Below are 17,767 nucleotides of genomic sequence, written 5' to 3' on the forward strand. Positions count from 1 at the left end.
AACAATGAAATTGTTTAAATGAAAATAAATTTATATAATATTATTTAAATAAAACTAATATATAAAATAGCCAACCTAGCTTATAAAGAGATAGTAAACTAATATACTTGTACACATAAATCTTTATTCTTAATGAGTTAAGGAAAAATTTCGGAGACAGAAGAGACGGAGAGATAGAGAGACAGTGGGCTCAAGGCTATTTTTGTAGTTGGAATACATAATTATTTCTAAATAACTAATTATGATATAAGCAGAAGTTCCTGTGGCCAGATTTTGGTTTGCGAATTTAGTTAAGAGACTTGTTAGGGGAAGACGTTTAAGATATATATATTTTTTGAATTTTCACGACAGGAAACCCATTTTTGGCATAATAATTAAAATAACAAAGTCTAAATTTTTAATTGAGAGCAAAATATGTTGAAAAAACGCCATACAGCGAGCAAACACAAGTGCTGTTAAAATTATTTCTATCGTATGGATATACATACATATATACAGACAGTCGATAAATAGAGCATTCATAAAATAAAAATAGCGTGGTGGTGGTAGAAACATGTGATATTGTGTACATATGTACATACAGAAGTATTAATTTAGGATATTAATATTTTTACATATCTGTTTGTGTAAGATGCATATGTGTGTGTATGAAAATAATATTTCTGGGTGGTAATTTCTATGTGATATAATCGCGGAGTTATTTAATACTAGTTGTACTAGTAGACTTATCGTTTGAAAAAAAAAAAAAAATAAACACAAAAAAATTTTTTAAACACCTATATATCTATTACAACACAAATAATGTTTAAGAATTATTGTTTGAAAAAAATAACAAAAATAAAAATAAAATGTTAAAAACCGTCTACATCTATTGCAATGTGTTTGATCTAAGTTAAAAAAGTTTAAAAATTATAAATTACAAATAGTGTTAAATAAAACATTATAATATGCTTTCCCGAATTAAATGTCTTTTATAATCACATGCAAATGCAATTCTAGAAAAAGTGCTATTAAATGTAGTAACTTCCGATTAATTCTTCTAATTCATGCATTTTCTAGGTTAGTGCTACCAATTAAAAGTTTGAGGTTAAGAGGAAAATCAAAATACTTAATTCAATAACAACAAAATTTGCAATTAACGCAAACAAATTATGAAAACAAACGCACGCAGAACACTTGCAGCAACTTCATAGCTCGACTTTATTTTTCGGTTTTAATTTATATTTATTAATATATAACTTTTCAATTATTTGCATATATAATTAAAATTGTTTGTTAATATATACAGTTAGTTTTGTTAGTAGTTTTAATAGTTAAATTAATAATTAATTATTATTTTTGAATTGAAAACAAAAAGAATTTATTGCTTTTAAACACAAAGCATTAAAAACTTAAAATAGTTTCCTTTGACACATTTGCTTGACATTTACTTTTTATAAACGCATGTAATGTATACAAATGGTGTTTAATTTACAGAGAATAACAAAAAGGAATTATGTGCCGAATATTTAACTATTACAACACACTGTAAAAAATCTTAATGCCCTATAAATAAATTTTAGAGATTTAAAGTAAACTAAAATGTGCTTAAGAATGTGAGTTTTTAATGAATATAAATTTAGACAAATATACCCCCATTAAAAATTTATTAAAACGATTTTTTTAAGAATTTTATTATAATGAACAATATTATTGAATTTAATGGTAATTTATTAAAATGCTGCAGGCAAAGCAGTTTGAAGCTTTTACAAAAAGCTTTAAGAATTGGTAATGGAGGAGCTTTAACAAAAGCTTCGACACATTTCTAAATATTTTGGTTTTTAAGCTTAAAATGTATATTTTTATTATTTTTAATGCTTATGAGTAATATTTTTCAGAAAAAAATATTTAAATTTTATATTATTATTTTTAATACTTATGAGAAATATTTTTCAGAAAAAAGCTATGGTTCTTAGAAAAAATAGCAGCACAAGAGGCTACTAAGGGGTCTGAGTACTACAACGTTAATATTTTTGAAAGTTGGAAGCATCTATATTTTTATCTGTAGGCTTACATTTTTCTATTTCATTTTTTTACTTAAATTTTACTTCCTAATATACGCCACCGAGGGCTTTTTTGTTTAAGTTGTATACTTGTAAATCTAATTCTACATAATGTTGTCGCTAAGGATCAAAATTGGTATATGCATGGCTCACGAGCCTATCAGAGTAACATAACCTAATATAATGTTGTGGAAGCGATAATTTCCTAAAGGCTTTGAAATTGTTTACTTAAAAAAGAAGTAAAGTGCGAATTTAACTCCTCAATTAGTGGTATTAGTTATTTAATTTAGAATATTGAGTTAACGGTTCTAACTATTATAACTTTTAAGGAAACTTATACTGGAAGCTCCACAACTGCAGCGCACCTACTCCAACTTTGATTTCTATATTACTATTCACTGACGCAAAACTTATATACTTTCGTTAATTAATAGATAACTTCAACTTAAAGCAATAATTAAAAAAAAAATATTACATGGAACTTAACAAACGATTTATGCTTCATCTTCTTCCTCTTCGTCAACATCATCGTCATCATTATGACCAACTTCTTCAACTTCTGCTTGATGACTCACCTGCTTATGCTGATACCACAATTTTGGCACAAATATCAAACCCAACGCCATGGTATTGGTCAATTGTGAGCGCAGGAACAGCGCTAAAAATATAGCGCTCGGACTCATTTCGGGCAAATAGAAAAAACGCAGCACATAGAATGTTGTCGACACCAGAAATTCTATGACCAATGTCGCAACGAGGAACTGCCTTTCCTGCAAGCATAAATATTTGCATATACATAACAAAGCTTAACAGCGCGCTTTACATGCTACTCACTCTAAATTGCGTGTTGGCATTGCGACTGGCGAAAGCTAAATGCAATCCGAAGCAGAGTATTAACACTTCGCTGACCTGTGTCACATATTCCCACTTGAGCGGCAGGCAAGTGTTTGTGCGCTGTTCACGCAACGTGCCCAACTGTGACACATCGATCAGGTCTAGTGCGGCGGCAGTGAAGGCGGCCATATAACAGGTGACGGCAAATACCATCGTGCCCAAATATTTCAGCAAATCGATGTCGCGCAACACCCAACGATGCGCCTTGCGTGTACGAAAATCGACCAGATGGCGATACAGTTTCAATATGATGGCACCGTAGCAGGTGATGAAGCCAATTTCACGCAGCCATGGTTCAAGTAGACAGCGTTCGGTGGTGGCGGGAAAGAAATGGACGGCAACCTAGAGGGGGGAAGTGAGAAAAGAGGAGGGAATGTGGCATGGCAGAATTATATTTGGATTTAGGTTTAGGTTTTTGCTTACCGATGCATAAAGTAATATGATTCCCAATAAAATTGTTTCCAGCACTGTCCACATGCCTGAAGCAATAGCCTGAAAATATTGAAAACAAAAATTATTTGAAGATTATTTATTAGATTTTTAATGCATAGATATTTCAGAAATATTGAAACAATTCAATATTTTAGATTATATTAGTGAAAATTATACCAAGAAATCCAAAAACCGAATACACACAATAATTAAAAAAAACGCATATAAAAAAAAAACAAAAAAAAAAAAAAAAAATTATAAATATATTTTCAAAAAATTACTATGATAACGGTATGTGTTTCTTATTTCAAAAATTTGTACGCTTACCTTACATTTTCTCTGCCGAAAAACAATTACACTCAATACGATACAACAAAGTATGCATGCGCCCAATACCGAGCCCACAGATACATTTAATAAGCTCTCCATTGACACAACCTCGGGTGGTTCACCCAGCAGGCAGACACCATGCTGATCACAAGTTGTACAGCCATCGGGACAGGGTATGCAAGAATAATTGGCATAACCCTCGGATGCTTCCACGATATCACCACGAAAACCCTGTAGTGTCGAGTTGGGCAAATAGAAGGACTCACGACAGATGCAGGTGTAGACATCGCGTGTCGCCGAGGGTTTATTCTCGGTCAGTAAACAAAATGTGGTGTTACGATCGCAGCTATAGAAATTCGGAAGAAATAAAAATAATTAATTGAAAACAATAGTAATAATTAAGTTAGGTTAGGATTAATAAAATATAAAATATGAAGGTATGTATAGATTTTTGGTTCTAGAAGTTAAATTTACTTTGAGAAAATCACAGAAGTAAAATATAATAATATAAAATTACCCATGCTTTCGTCCGAAAACTTCCTCCAGCCCATCATTACAGACGTCCTCATCAGCAGCGATAAAGGCGACAGCGCCAATTCTGAAAAATGCAAAGACTTTGATATTAGCAGTACTAACAGCGGTTTCGAGAAATGTCTATGGGTATTTAGAGCAAATGCCATTAGGAAAATGACGAATGGCACCGATTTTTTTGCATCGAATTATTCCCTCAATTCTCTGCATACTTAATTGCTTACTTTATTTTATTTTCACTAAATGTAATGCGAAACGGCCACAGCCAACGTCTTTTCAACACATTGCAATCCCGGAATGGTGCACCCCACTCCTGTGTACCCTCGGTGCTGTTCCACGCCACACCCAATTCACGCCAATAGGAACCAAGTATTGCTTTATTATGTATCTGATCCGGTGGTATCTGTCATACACAAATAAAAGGCGAAATTAAAACATGAACAGCGAGATATTATTTGCAAAAAGTGTCATCACTCACCTTTACATCGTCCCTGAACTTGACCACAACCGTTTGTATGCTCGGCGCTGCAATTGCAAACGCCAAAAGATTCTCATCTTCGTTTAGTGCATAACTGGCAATGCTGTTGGCACGACGTCGCAACTCTTCACGCAATTCCGCTGTGATGGCCTGCTGCAATGGTGGGCCTGAGGTGCCAAATTTATTCGTAATAAATTCAGTGAATTGGCGTGCAGCATCTTCGGCGATGTCGGAGAAATCGAAGAACTGCAAGAAAAAATATTGTTGTAAAAACTTTTAATACGAAAACATCAACAATTGAAATTATTTTTTAAAGAAACGAGAAGGGAAATTAAAACAAGAAATACTCTTTACAAGCACAACATATTTCTTAAATGAATTCTTGAGGAGAGTTCTTTGATTGTTATTTCCTTGGGAGTGGCCAGAAACGATTCCTTTACGTATGGCTCAAGCAGCTCACGACTTCCGGTCATAGACCAAGTATCCTCTGGGTATCCAAAGAACATCCTTTTGAAGGCAAGCTAAAGTGAGAAGGCGAATCATCCCTCCCCAGGGTTGTGCGCAGGGTTTGAAACCCGCCACGTAAAAAAATGCTCCCAATGAAAATGAAACAACAGCCTCCGAAGAGAAAGCCCCCTTTTAATGCGAAGCAAATGGGTCTGTTAGTGAACGAGGACAAATTAACTTCGAAGCTCTATATACTTTCGTCTATCTCGAACCAGTATTAACAACAACAACAGTGTCAGCTTCGAAATCCAACGTAGAATAACTCTTGCCACGTGCTACTTCGGACTGAGTAGCCAATTGAGAAGAATTGAGAATTCCTTCTTCTCTCGTCCAGCTCTATGGTGCTGAGGCAGGCTGGGACGATGACAACATCTGGTGAGTCGACGTTACGTTATGGTCCTTTGCGCTTTGGCTACGGCGAATATCGCATTCAATGGAACGATAAGTTGTATCAGATATACGACGACATTGACATAGTTCATCGAATTAAAGGACAGCGGATGCGCTGGCTAGGTCATGTCCGTTGGAAAGACCAGTTGGAGAAGGACCAGGCCTCGCTTGGGATCTTTAATTGGCGCTAAGCAGTAAAAAGGAAGAACGACTGACGCGCTGTAGTAAATTCGGCTATAACCGCTTGGCTCCCACGTTATCGGTGTCTACGCCAATAAAGAAGAAGAAGAATAATAGTAATTTTCTATAAAAATTAATAGTAAGGTTAAGCACACTATCGCAGCAAATATTAACTCATATCATGGCCTGCTGCACATGTGTTCTCCAAACATCTCAGTCATAAATTTTTCTTCATAATTATGTATGTATGTATGTCAAGCTTCTTCGTGTCTTCTTTGAGTTCATCAATCCATCTTGATTGCGGTGTTTTGTTTGGTTTAGTGCTGAATGAGTGGCGTCTACAATTTTCTTCAGCGCTCTCTTGTTGTCTTGGTTACTGCGCTTTGATAAAGCTTATGACATTTTACTTTGTATATCATGCTCATGGCTTCATCTTATATGCCACTATATTTTATTGCTCAAAAGTTTTCACTTAGGATTGATAGAGTTAGGTAAACTTCAATTATAGTATTATTTTTCTTTTTTTCCAGTAGTTTTTCACTTTTACTCACAGAAAGTATTATTATAATATTTCCGTAAATCCATTTCTTTTGGAATGCCTTTAGATGACTTGAAAATAACTACTATATATCATCGGGCATATCCATAACTCACACTGCTTGTAAATTTAATGGCAAAACAACAACGTTTTCTTTAACGCCTTAGCAAAAAAATTTCCCGGAATCATCTAAAGCGGTAATGATTCATCAGTAATGTCGCTAGGCAAGCGAAATATGTTCGGAAAACCCCAATGTTTACATTTATAATATATAAATTTAAAGCTAAATTATTCAGCTTTATGTTTCTACTATAAAAATTTGTATAAAAACATACATATGTATATATATACCCATATATATACATACAGGATTATATATATGTAAATGTGAATATGTATAAGTATGAGCGTATCACATTAATATTCACCGAAAATATTTTGCTAAAAATAGCTTCTTATTCAATTTCACAATTTCACCATCATAACTGCGCTCGTGGGCACCTACCGTCTGTGTGGCTCGTGCATATCAAGTGGCTGCCATCTGGAAGCCCAAAAAGTTTAATGTGAATTTAACACGAGACTACATTCTTACACTGCTATACATCCCACAATCCCCCACCTAGCTTCGATAAGTTTGGCACAGAGAAGAAGAATTTTTTGAATTCACGCATCATAACTGGCAAGCGCGCCAACAAGATTTGTGTACAAACAAATTTATTATGTTTACTTGTATTTGTGTGACAGCAGCAAAACAAAACATTGATTTTTGTGCGAATTAGGTGGGCGTGTACACATACATATTTTCATTATAGTACAAATACTGACATTTCGACAAGTACATATGTCTGCATGCATAAAATAATACTTCACACATTGGCATGTACTCATACATACATATGTATTAGTAAGTGGGCACACCCCATTCTACGTAATTCGTTAACTCACTCATATGGATTGTAGACTATTCAACAGAAATTACCTTTTCCTTGTAAAACTTAAAGCTTTTTGTTTGCTTTCAAAACAAGTTCAATACATAGTAAAAAAAAAACTCTGGCACGTGTGTGCTCTGAAATGCGTGCCATAGAATCCATGACTCACTATTTAAAGCTAATGGATTCATTAAAGTGTGGCTGATTCTTGAAATTCATGAAAGGCATTTATTAATGAATACATGAGAATGATTTGCTTGTGTGAGTGTACATTGTACAATTAAAAACAAAGAGAGAAAGAGAAAAAAATAATGGTACACCATATCGTATGATGAACATGCGATGCATGCATGTGGACTTGAATTGCTCAATCGAAGTTTTATGCTCAAAATTTATTGATATGTCAGATTGGCTTATTCACAGAGCGTTTGATTAAAATAAAAAAAAGAAATTATTTGCGTAGAAGTGAATATCTACTGAGTATGCCGTAAATATTGAAAACAATAAAAAAGATGTATTAAAATTCATTGCTTAGACATAAAAATGCTGTCTTATTGAAAACACTGCCATGTTGAAGTAGTTATACTGCTTATAAGTAATCAATTTGTTTTCAAAATATTTTTTCGTCTCGGTTCAATCAGCCTACGTTTTTTTTCCTGTTTTTTCAAATTTCCTGCCGTGATAACTCGAAGACAAATGATACAATCTTCATGAAATTTTTTACTGTTCTATAAAATCTAATCGAAATCAGGCGAGTAAAATTTTGGGTAAAAATCAACTTTATTTTAAAAAACTCCGATATTTTGTCAAATTTTGATTTTTATCGTAGATAAGGGGAATATTTTCCTGTTGAAGGAAAATCATTTATGTTTAGGTTTCATGCAAGGAGAAGACCGGAATCACTGCAGTAGTGGGTGACCGTTTGTTAACGCAATCGTTGATCTCGTACAACTCAAAAATATTAAATTTAATTTTTTTTTTTTCAAAAATTTCAATTTGTATTCTTGAAACATATGTGCTTATAAATACGGTAGATCCTCTATAATTTCAAAATATCTCTCACAGTTTACATTACTTTGATTAAAAAGTTTGAACTCGCTTTACAAAATATGTTGACTGATAACAGTTTATAATCTTGTTTCTCTAGTTTGGTTCTCATATTGTGATAACACGTTTACGTTTTTTTGATTAACAAGTTTCAACAGGTGGCAACACGCTTCCAAAACTATTTTCTATGAAATTGCTTTTTTAGTTAATTTCATTGTGATAACTACTATAATATTTCCATTTAATCAAAAGATGTAAACAGGTGGCAACCCGCTTTAAAAAATATGTTCACTGAAATCACTTTTTCACCTTATTTCCCTAGTTTCGTTCTCATATTGCGATAACACGTTTACGTTTTTTTGATTAACAAGTTTCAACAGGTGGCAACACGCTTCAGAAATGTTTTCTATGTATTTTTTTTTATTTATCTTTTTTGATTCTCATTCAATTTAAAGTTTTAAAATGTTTCTGAAACTTCCCCTAAATTTTTTTCTTTCTTCTTTTTGTATTTACAATTTTAAAATATGTGGCAACATATTTTTTTGGAAATTTTCTTCAAAAAATATTTTCACTGAAATTTAATTTTTTAAATTGTTTCTGAAACTTCTCCAGTTTGATTTGAACCTTCGGTTTTTTTTCGGAACCCATTGCATTTCCATTGAAGGATTTTCGAGAAATTTGGCACAAATTTAATCGTAGTAGGACTTGAGGAAGAAGTCTGTAAAGCATCTTATCCTGCTTCAACACTTGTCTTTTGCTAAGCAATATACTTGTATAAATCGACTAAGGTAATATCAAAGCTAATTAAATTCGTTTTAAATATGACCCAGAGTAGACAAAATATAATGAATATTACAGTAATAGACGATAATCTGACGAGAGTGTAAAACATCTTCTCGATTTCAACAATCATTTTTAACTGGAAACCATTAACTGAATATTTGCATTATAGACATTTGATCATCGTTTCTCAGTCGACCGATAAAATAAGTTATTTATAAAATATATACAAATTGTACATTCATTGTTCGATTAGAACAATTCATCATAATTTCGATTGTACCACTAAACGGCAACAATCACAAGGATAAAAATGTTGCTGTTGGTCGCCAAAAACTCATACAAATAAAGCACTAATGGTTATTGAACCGTGTAGAAACAAAAGCACACATAGACTCGTACAAATATTCGGGTATATGTAGAAATAAAAACAACAACATTATACAATATTATACATATTTATTTTAGCATCAGCATTTGCAATAAAAACAACCACAAACATTGCCCCCCACAGCAAAAGGCAAATAAGGAAAACCAAATAGCAACCAAGAAAGCCACAAAAGCGTGAAGGCAACGAAAACTTGCAAGTGTGTGGCAGCAGAAAAAGTGAAATAATGACTGCTAGAGAGGTAACTGAATACTCATATTTACTAATTGTACATACAAATGTATTTATGTATGTATGTGATAGCGGTTTTGTGCTAGTTGTGGTATTGGTGAGTAAGCGAATTCCTTGGAATTCCCTACATGCCTGAGTGATTTATATGTACATAAAAAGTACATACATATATAAATGTAGAGTCGTCGCACATATATACATTTGTATGTATAATGTATTTAAAGCAATGTTATGCCAACAATAAACTTACCATTTTAGTGGTGAAAAGAGCAAAAGCCACTGTTGAGCATACACGCATCGCAAATGAAAATGAGCAATGCGCATAAACAACGCAAGCTAGCAAAGCTAAAAAATACTAAAACAACTAAAGCTTTCCACAAATTTATTAGGAGTGGCGCCAGTGAGCTCCTCAACCCAGTAAAATTGTGTGTAAATATGTACAATATATTAGAGATATTTGTATGTACAAAATGCCTTTAATACATGCTGTATAAGCTGTCCTCTAAGCTAATGTGTATTGATGATTTAACGTGTGTAACTGTAGCTACATGCGTATGTGCCTTTATAGGGAGGAAGCAGAAGAAGAAGAAATCATTGTATAGTTCATATCAGTTTAAATATGCTGCATTATGAATGCATTAAGATTTTGGAATGCTTTAACTAGCATTAATGCAGATGAAAGCATTGAAGCATTGAGCGGTTACGTATACGCCACCGACTCGCTGGATTCAAGCCAGCAAAACTAACACATATATAAACAGCTAGTTACGGATACTAATTTTTGCTTTCTCTAAATATTACTGCTTCAAATATTTTGTGTAAATATTTAAATTTGCATAAAACAGTTAATTTTTAATTAATATTAAACAAGATGCAAGAGTAGCGCGAAGTGTTCCTAATTTTTTTGCCTTTTGCATTATATTAATTCAAATGCAACTTTTCTAAGGTCAACTATCACATATTGTAGTTAACTATTACATTTTTCGCAAGCTACAATGTTTAGTTGGAGCTTGTTGGCGCATTGGTAAGGAAAAGCCTTTAATACTGTATAATATAAAGCAGTAAATTTCGTTTTCGCTTAAGATATGAACCGTATTATCTTTTCAATGCATATTCGGCAATTGACCTTTGAGAAATAATCAAAAAATTTAATATACATATTTATGGAGATAATGAGAGCTTTGTTTTATAATGAAGCAAAAACTGCATATTCAAAAAGACATTGGTAATCAGAGGTAATCAAAGAGCATTAATTTTTACACACTTCGGTGCAACATTTCAACCATTAGTTGATTATTACTCAAAAATAACTGAAGATATTAAACAAATCACAACTATGACATAAATGTAAACCCAAAGCGCATTTCAATTATTGCTGCTATGATAATTAATAGCCTTTATAAAAAAATGTTGAGTGTACATTAATTGCAAATGAGTTGATGGTTTTATGCTGTCATTGCAATTAAACCTAATTACGAGAGAAATCAAATGTTAAATGAAGAGAACGTGTGTATTATTTAAAACATTAATAAACAAGTAAGGAAGGACTAAGTGCGGGTGCAACCGAACATTTTATACTTTTGAAATCTGCAAGAATCAAAGGCATTGAAATACCATAAGGTGCAAACCTTCAAACAGCGGATCGGAGTTCATGCAATTATATATACAGTGTAATTTCATTTACTCAAATCACCATACGAGTTAAAGAGACTTCGAGTTATGGAAGGAAATTTGTATGAAATTGGACTTTATAACACATATTCCACGAAAATCATTACATATACTAAATATAGCATGTGTGAGTCCCGCTCGAATCAATCGACACATATTTTAAAAGAATGGAGTTTGTAATGGTAGTATTAAGTAAACTAAATGGCTACATTTACCAAAAATTTTGAATACCGTTGAATATATTTAATAGTATAAACATATTTTAAAATCATTCGTATATCGAACACTTCCTACATCTTAATACGGATTTCAACTCATGGCTGAAGTGGCAATACAATGTAAGGAGCCTCTCGAAAAGAGGTCTACTAATCATGTCAACTTCATTAAATTACAGTTGGGAATCTGCAACTTTTTGCCTTTAGGGCATTTATAAACATTTATATCAAATACAGAAATTTATAGTGACGGCTAATAATCACTGCGCATTCTAACATGACTTTATCTAACTCTTACGTACCCATAAAGCATTTTACAATTATAAGCTCCATAAAAATCAAAGCCCTTAGAGTTATCATAACTCACACCACTGGTGAAATTCAGTGAGATATATTGAACAAATCTGAAGGATAAAGTCTAATATCGTAAACTCTATGAATATAGACACGAAAACATATCGGCGTGTTTGCAAAAATGCCCTTCTTTATATGGTATTGTCGAAGAAAAGAATTGAATGCGGTCATTTTTGTTGCCTTAAGCAAGCAGATAAGTGGATATCAGTTAAGAAGTTACCTGAAAACAAGGAAAACGTATTGAATACAGTCTTGATATTCTATTTCTTAACATGTAGACTTGTAAAGTTAGCTTACTCAACTTAAATTATAAACATACATATGTAATGTTCTCAGTGATGGATACTATTTTACATAAACAATAAATTCATTTACTTTTTTGGTATAACTAACACCAGAGCTACATTCACTACTGCAAGAAGGAAAGATCGAGTACGTATAAATATGACACACCCCAAATAGTGGGGACAACTTATAAAATAAACAAAATATCACATAAATAAAGAGATTTTAAACGTTTAACAAAGAGCTTATTTATTAATCATGATTTTGGCATAGTTCGAGACCAACATAAGAGCTTATGGATGCAAAAACTTGTTCTTGCCTTCATTTGTATGCAAATAAATCAACCCTTTACTCTGAATGCTTTAATGAATTCATGAGTTCATGTGCTTTCGGTAATACTCTATGAATGTCGTGTGCAAATACACAAGGTGTGTGTGTGTTTATGCATAAAGTACTTTATTAAAAATATATTAGTTAAAAGGAAATTAATCTAATCAAATAATCTCTTCTAGTTTACCGAGGAATCTACTTACGTATAAATTTTCACATAAATTTGTCGTTAGTCAACTTAATCAACTTTGTGTAAAAATTACAGCATTGTCATTGAAACTTAACATCAAAATTGATCAGATGATAAAATGTATCAAATTTGTTGTGCCAAAATTATTTCATATACAGAAAATATGGTAGAGGTTCAAACAGTAATGGTTGTATTTATTGAAAGAAATCGTAGTTTATAATCATTAACTTTAAGGGGTTACATGGGTTTGCGTGTTTCAAAGAATCGACAATTTATTACTGTCTTATTATATTCTAAAAAACCTCTGGAATATTGGCCTAAATTTTCAAGTTGATTTGATGAATAGTTTCAGGGATACAGCATTGAGAACTTATGCGCTCGAGGATGGCTAAGCTAGGCCCTCGAGACTGTGTTGGTGAAATCGGTTGGCAAGACTTTCCGAGGACTACTCCACCGATATTCATGAAATTTTACACAGGGCTTTGAGATACTATTCTTAAAGACATGGACGAAAGATATTTTTTCGATTACAACTATTTGAAAAAAAAAAAAAAATGGGGCGAAATTTTTACTGAAATTTTAATTTTTTTTTGGAAAAATTATGGTCAGTCAGAAGATGAGGGTTTATTGATTCAAAATTAAAATTATCGTATGAATGCTTAGAAAGTTTAATCAGAAGGACATGGGAGGGTTTTTCGCAAAGCAATCTCAAACAATATTTTTGACGATAAGCAAAATCAAAAGATAATGATGTGAAACAAATGGCAGCACTAAGTTACAATGTCATGACTAAAGTTAAGGTCTATCAATGGCAATTTGAAGGCTTTAACCAATCCGAAGCGATTGGCAATTTCTTAGTGAAAAGTAATTATTATAACATTGAAGACAATCACGAAAAATTTATTAAATAGATATGAAATGGTAATATGGTATGGTCATATTTATTAAGGTTTCTAACAAACGACACAAACAGATATACTGGTGAGTTAAATGAAACCGCTACCAATTGCCAATTGTAGACAGTTTTTAGCGTATCATATATAGTATGAATGTATGTACAGCTAAGTGTTGGTTTATTTAATGTATGCGTAGGACTAGTTATTGTTTTACATAAGAAATCTGCTTACACACTTCTCACTGCTGGTTAAAAGCAATCGCTCACTTACATAGACCAAAATAGAATTTTATGCAAATAAGCATATTTCTAATACAAAGATTTGGCGATGTAATAGCCATAATTTAGTCAATCTGTGTGTACAGTTGTGATTATATTTAGAATTCGGTATGTTTCTCAACATATGTATGCTGTGGCCTGATCACCTTATAGTAGCCCGTCTTAGAGGAAAACAACACGAACACTACTTGAAAATATTTGCGTGGCTTAAATTGTTTAGGCCTTACTGGAATGTACGAACAGACCTCCTTGTTTGTGAATATTATGGGTCAAAAAAGTGTCTCTCGGATATAAAATCAGTATACGAAATGTGTTTAAAAAAAAGGCAATTCTCGTCTTTTGAAAAAAATATTTATTCTTCCAATCGTCGAAACACTTCTCAAACCCCATTCTCGGCTTTAGCTCTTTTAACGATGCGCTTTTAATGTCATCTACGCCTGTAAAATGCCGGCCTTTTAAAGTTCTCTTTGCTTTTGGAAATAGGAAAAAGTTAAAAGCAGAATGGAAGATGAAGCCATGTGTTCACGAAAGTGAGGAAAGTTCTCTGAGCGGCATTCATTGGTGAGTGGACAGAAACGATTATTTTACAAGCTCATGCAGTTCACTACTTCCGGCCCTAGACCAAGCATGCAACGGGCGGTAAATTAGGAAACAGAGATTAGGAAACAAACTCAAATGGGTTGAGGAATGATCGACTTCCTCGGACCCGAAATATGGTAGTCTGTAGTACTAGATTACAGCGTAGCAAAATTCATCAAGCATATCGACCATGTTTTGGTACATATAGAAACACAAGGAAGATTCGACGTCGATAAGCTGTAACCACAACAGACAGACAAACAATTTCGTGCTCCACTTGCACTATCTGAGCACCTCGCGACATAGCTGAAAACGAAACCATAGATTTTGGGCAAAGACAAAAGAACAGTTGTATATTTTATGTTACTGTAAACAACAAAAAAAGCGCTCGTAAGTTAAAAATATTTCGCCAAATCCCGAAATATAAAAGGCAACCTACATATTTACGTTTACAGAAGTACAGAAACTACTTCGACTAAAGAGTGAGAACTTTTATATAAGACAAGAAAAAAACGACAGTATAATATAGAGAGAGCTTTATTATAAAGTAAAATTTTATGAGCAGTGTAGGATGGCAGTAATAAGAAAAGTACAGAAGTCAAATAAAACAAGCTCGTACATGAAAAATTACTAACTGTATAGTGTACTTGAAAGACAGAATAGAACAGAAGTTAAAAACATTATGCAATTGAAAGATGCTTTGCTTTCCAGGAGATCGGAGAAAAAAAAAAAAACCAAATTCTTACCAAAAGAAACTATATATAAGTACAAGCATATGTATATGTGTGGGTCATAATTGCAGGTGGGAATCTGCAGGTAAAGAGGAATATTCAAAAAAGAGAATAAAATCCATGAAAAATGGTAAACAAGTGTCAAGGGTGTCGTCAAACGGCTCAACGGCTCTTACCGTTGTTCCACCTATGCGCCTCTCTATGGGTGTATGTGTGAGTGTTCATGCTGGTTTTCAAGCGCTCAGTCCATTATTCTTCGTCATACTGTTATTTATTTTTGTTGTTGCTGTTGTTGTTATTTTTACAGCTGCGACAAATGTTGAGTGGCTTTTTATGTAATCAGTTTTGTTTGGCCATTGTGGCCAGTGTCGTTACCTACGCTCATACATATGTACGTCGCAACTTTTACGGCAAAACTTGTTTTTGTTTTGTGAATTTTTTGTGCTACGCTTTTCTTCTTCACCCCCAAACTGCCCGTTGTGCTGCTGTTATTTATTTATTTTACTAGTTATAGGTACTGTTGTGCATAATAAATCCTTTTACTATCTTTCAATGGCCCAACAAGTGTACTCCATGGGTACGTAGCAGGATGAGAGGCGGTGCAGTTATGTGAACAAAAATTCATTTGTGGCCACTTTTGTGAATACGGTATACAGTATGTTTTTGTTTTTGAAGCGAATAATACAAAAATGACAAAAAGCCATAGCTTCTAACAATGTGGAATTTCGGTGTTGAGTTGCAGTTGCAGTTGAAGTTGTTGTTGCAGCACTCATTGTTGCATGAAAAAGTAATTAATTCGACAAATGACAATAGGAAACGCTCTATGAAGAGCTCTTAGGAATTTGGAATAGATTCTTTGGCGCATGGGGATCTGAGATTAGTTAGTTAGATTAGTAAAGTTAGATAACATTTCAGCATTTTATACACTCACTCCGCTTCACCTAGTAATCGGTCAAGTTGACAAGCACACACTGCTCAAAATTACAGCAGAAGGTAATGTTTATCCAATGCATGAAAGATCTCTAAGTGGCGAAATACCACAGGTTCTTCTCCCAAAGGATAGGAATACCAAAAGGCTTAACTTCAGTAGGAAGTTTAAAGTTACCCTCAGCAGTAAGGCAGAATAGAACGATTCCGGCCTCGAGCTACTGCTTAGGGAGAGTACAATTAAGAGGCGCATGGGTCGCAGGACAACGCACAAAACTCTCCATATCTATGGGTAGTTTTCCGAGAATATTTCATGCAGATGTCTTTGCTAACAGTCGGTGAGTGGAGTTAAACCTCCAACGCAACTATTGCAATGCACTATAGATATATTAAACGATAGCGAAGCGCCGCTCAAAGCGACCTCTGCCTACGAGATCAGATCTCTCTTGGTGCAGAAGTGTATAGAACCACGGAATAGTCTATCAGATCGTAACGAAGTGCACCTTACTTGGGTGTTAGGTCACAAAGGTGTAGCCGGGAATGAATTGGCTGATGAGCTTGCCCGCTCCGTAGCATTCACCAACATGGTAAGATGGGAACATTTCATTGCGGTTAGTTCCAACACTATAAAGGAGATGCTCCGCAAATATGAAGCAATGGAAACAACTCCTAGGCATGCGCCATGCCCAGTTAATTATGGGTAATCAACCTTCCAAGAGAAAAACTCAGGCTACTTGTTGCCTTCTATACGGGACATTTTAAGCTCAAGAAGCAATTATATAATACAAGTATAAGTCTTGCTTCTTCTGCGAATTGCCTGTTCTGCGACTTGGAGTCTTAAACTCCAGAACAGCTACTAATTGACGGCACAGCAATCTGTAGGAGTAGGCTAAAGGACCTTGGATCCATGTTTCCAAATAGGTATCACATCACCTCAATAGCACATAGTATATAGCAGTATTTTGGAATTTATCAATATGATGGGGCTAGGTGAGACCTTGAGACTTAGGAGAGGGCAATAGACCTTAGATGGCGGTGCAATCCTCATTTACTTATTTAATCAATCTAATCTAATGTCCGCCTGTACATAAGCGACAGACTAGCCGCAGTTTTTGTGATATTGATTTGAAATTTTGCACAGGTTATTTTCTCTCTTCGAAGTTTCTCTTTGCTGGAATCGATATTGGACTACGTGTCCCGCTACAAAATGAAGGATCAAAATTAAGTTCTTGTATGGAAAACTTTTTTATTTGACAAGTTTTGATATTTAACAAAATATATGGATATATTGTCCAGATCGGATTACTACAGCATATAGCGAAAACTGATAGATCCAAAAAAATTGTTCTTCTTCTTTAGTAATCTTGATTCCACTTGAAAGTTCTTTATATAAAACATTAACGTGTGGCGACTCTAATTAAATCAGACATTTTATATTAAACGCAATAGTGGTAAAATCAAAAAAGCTCTAACTTTTCAGTTAAGTTAGCTAAACGATTTCACTATTTCAAGTACATATAAATTTAGCCCCTACCAGTTCGTAATACAATAATTGCCTTGTTTCTCGCACTATTTTCTATAGTCATTACCGCTCATTATTTTTAGCGCTTGCCA

The 17,767-nt window shown here is 33.7% G+C and overlaps 1 protein-coding gene across 1 annotated transcript in view; it reads right to left on the reverse strand.

Annotated features, from left to right (window-relative positions):
• LOC108974837 overlaps positions 1–17,767 on the reverse strand; it is a 93,118-nt gene that overhangs the window by 5,070 nt on the left and 70,281 nt on the right. Inside the window, exons 5-11 of the mRNA XM_018942925.1 lie at positions 4,708–4,953; positions 4,454–4,632; positions 4,216–4,296; positions 3,696–4,044; positions 3,360–3,428; positions 2,877–3,278; positions 2,618–2,812 (exon numbers count right to left, since the gene is read on the reverse strand). Of these exons, the coding sequence (XP_018798470.1) occupies positions 2,618–2,812; positions 2,877–3,278; positions 3,360–3,428; positions 3,696–4,044; positions 4,216–4,296; positions 4,454–4,632; positions 4,708–4,953 (1,521 nt within the window). The remainder of the gene's footprint in view (positions 1–2,617; positions 2,813–2,876; positions 3,279–3,359; positions 3,429–3,695; positions 4,045–4,215; positions 4,297–4,453; positions 4,633–4,707; positions 4,954–17,767) is intronic.

This window comes from Bactrocera latifrons, unplaced genomic scaffold, assembly GCF_001853355.1.
Source record: "Bactrocera latifrons isolate USDA-ARS-PBARC rearing strain unplaced genomic scaffold, ASM185335v1 scaffold_59, whole genome shotgun sequence".
Taxonomy (NCBI): Eukaryota; Metazoa; Arthropoda; class Insecta; order Diptera; family Tephritidae; genus Bactrocera; species Bactrocera latifrons.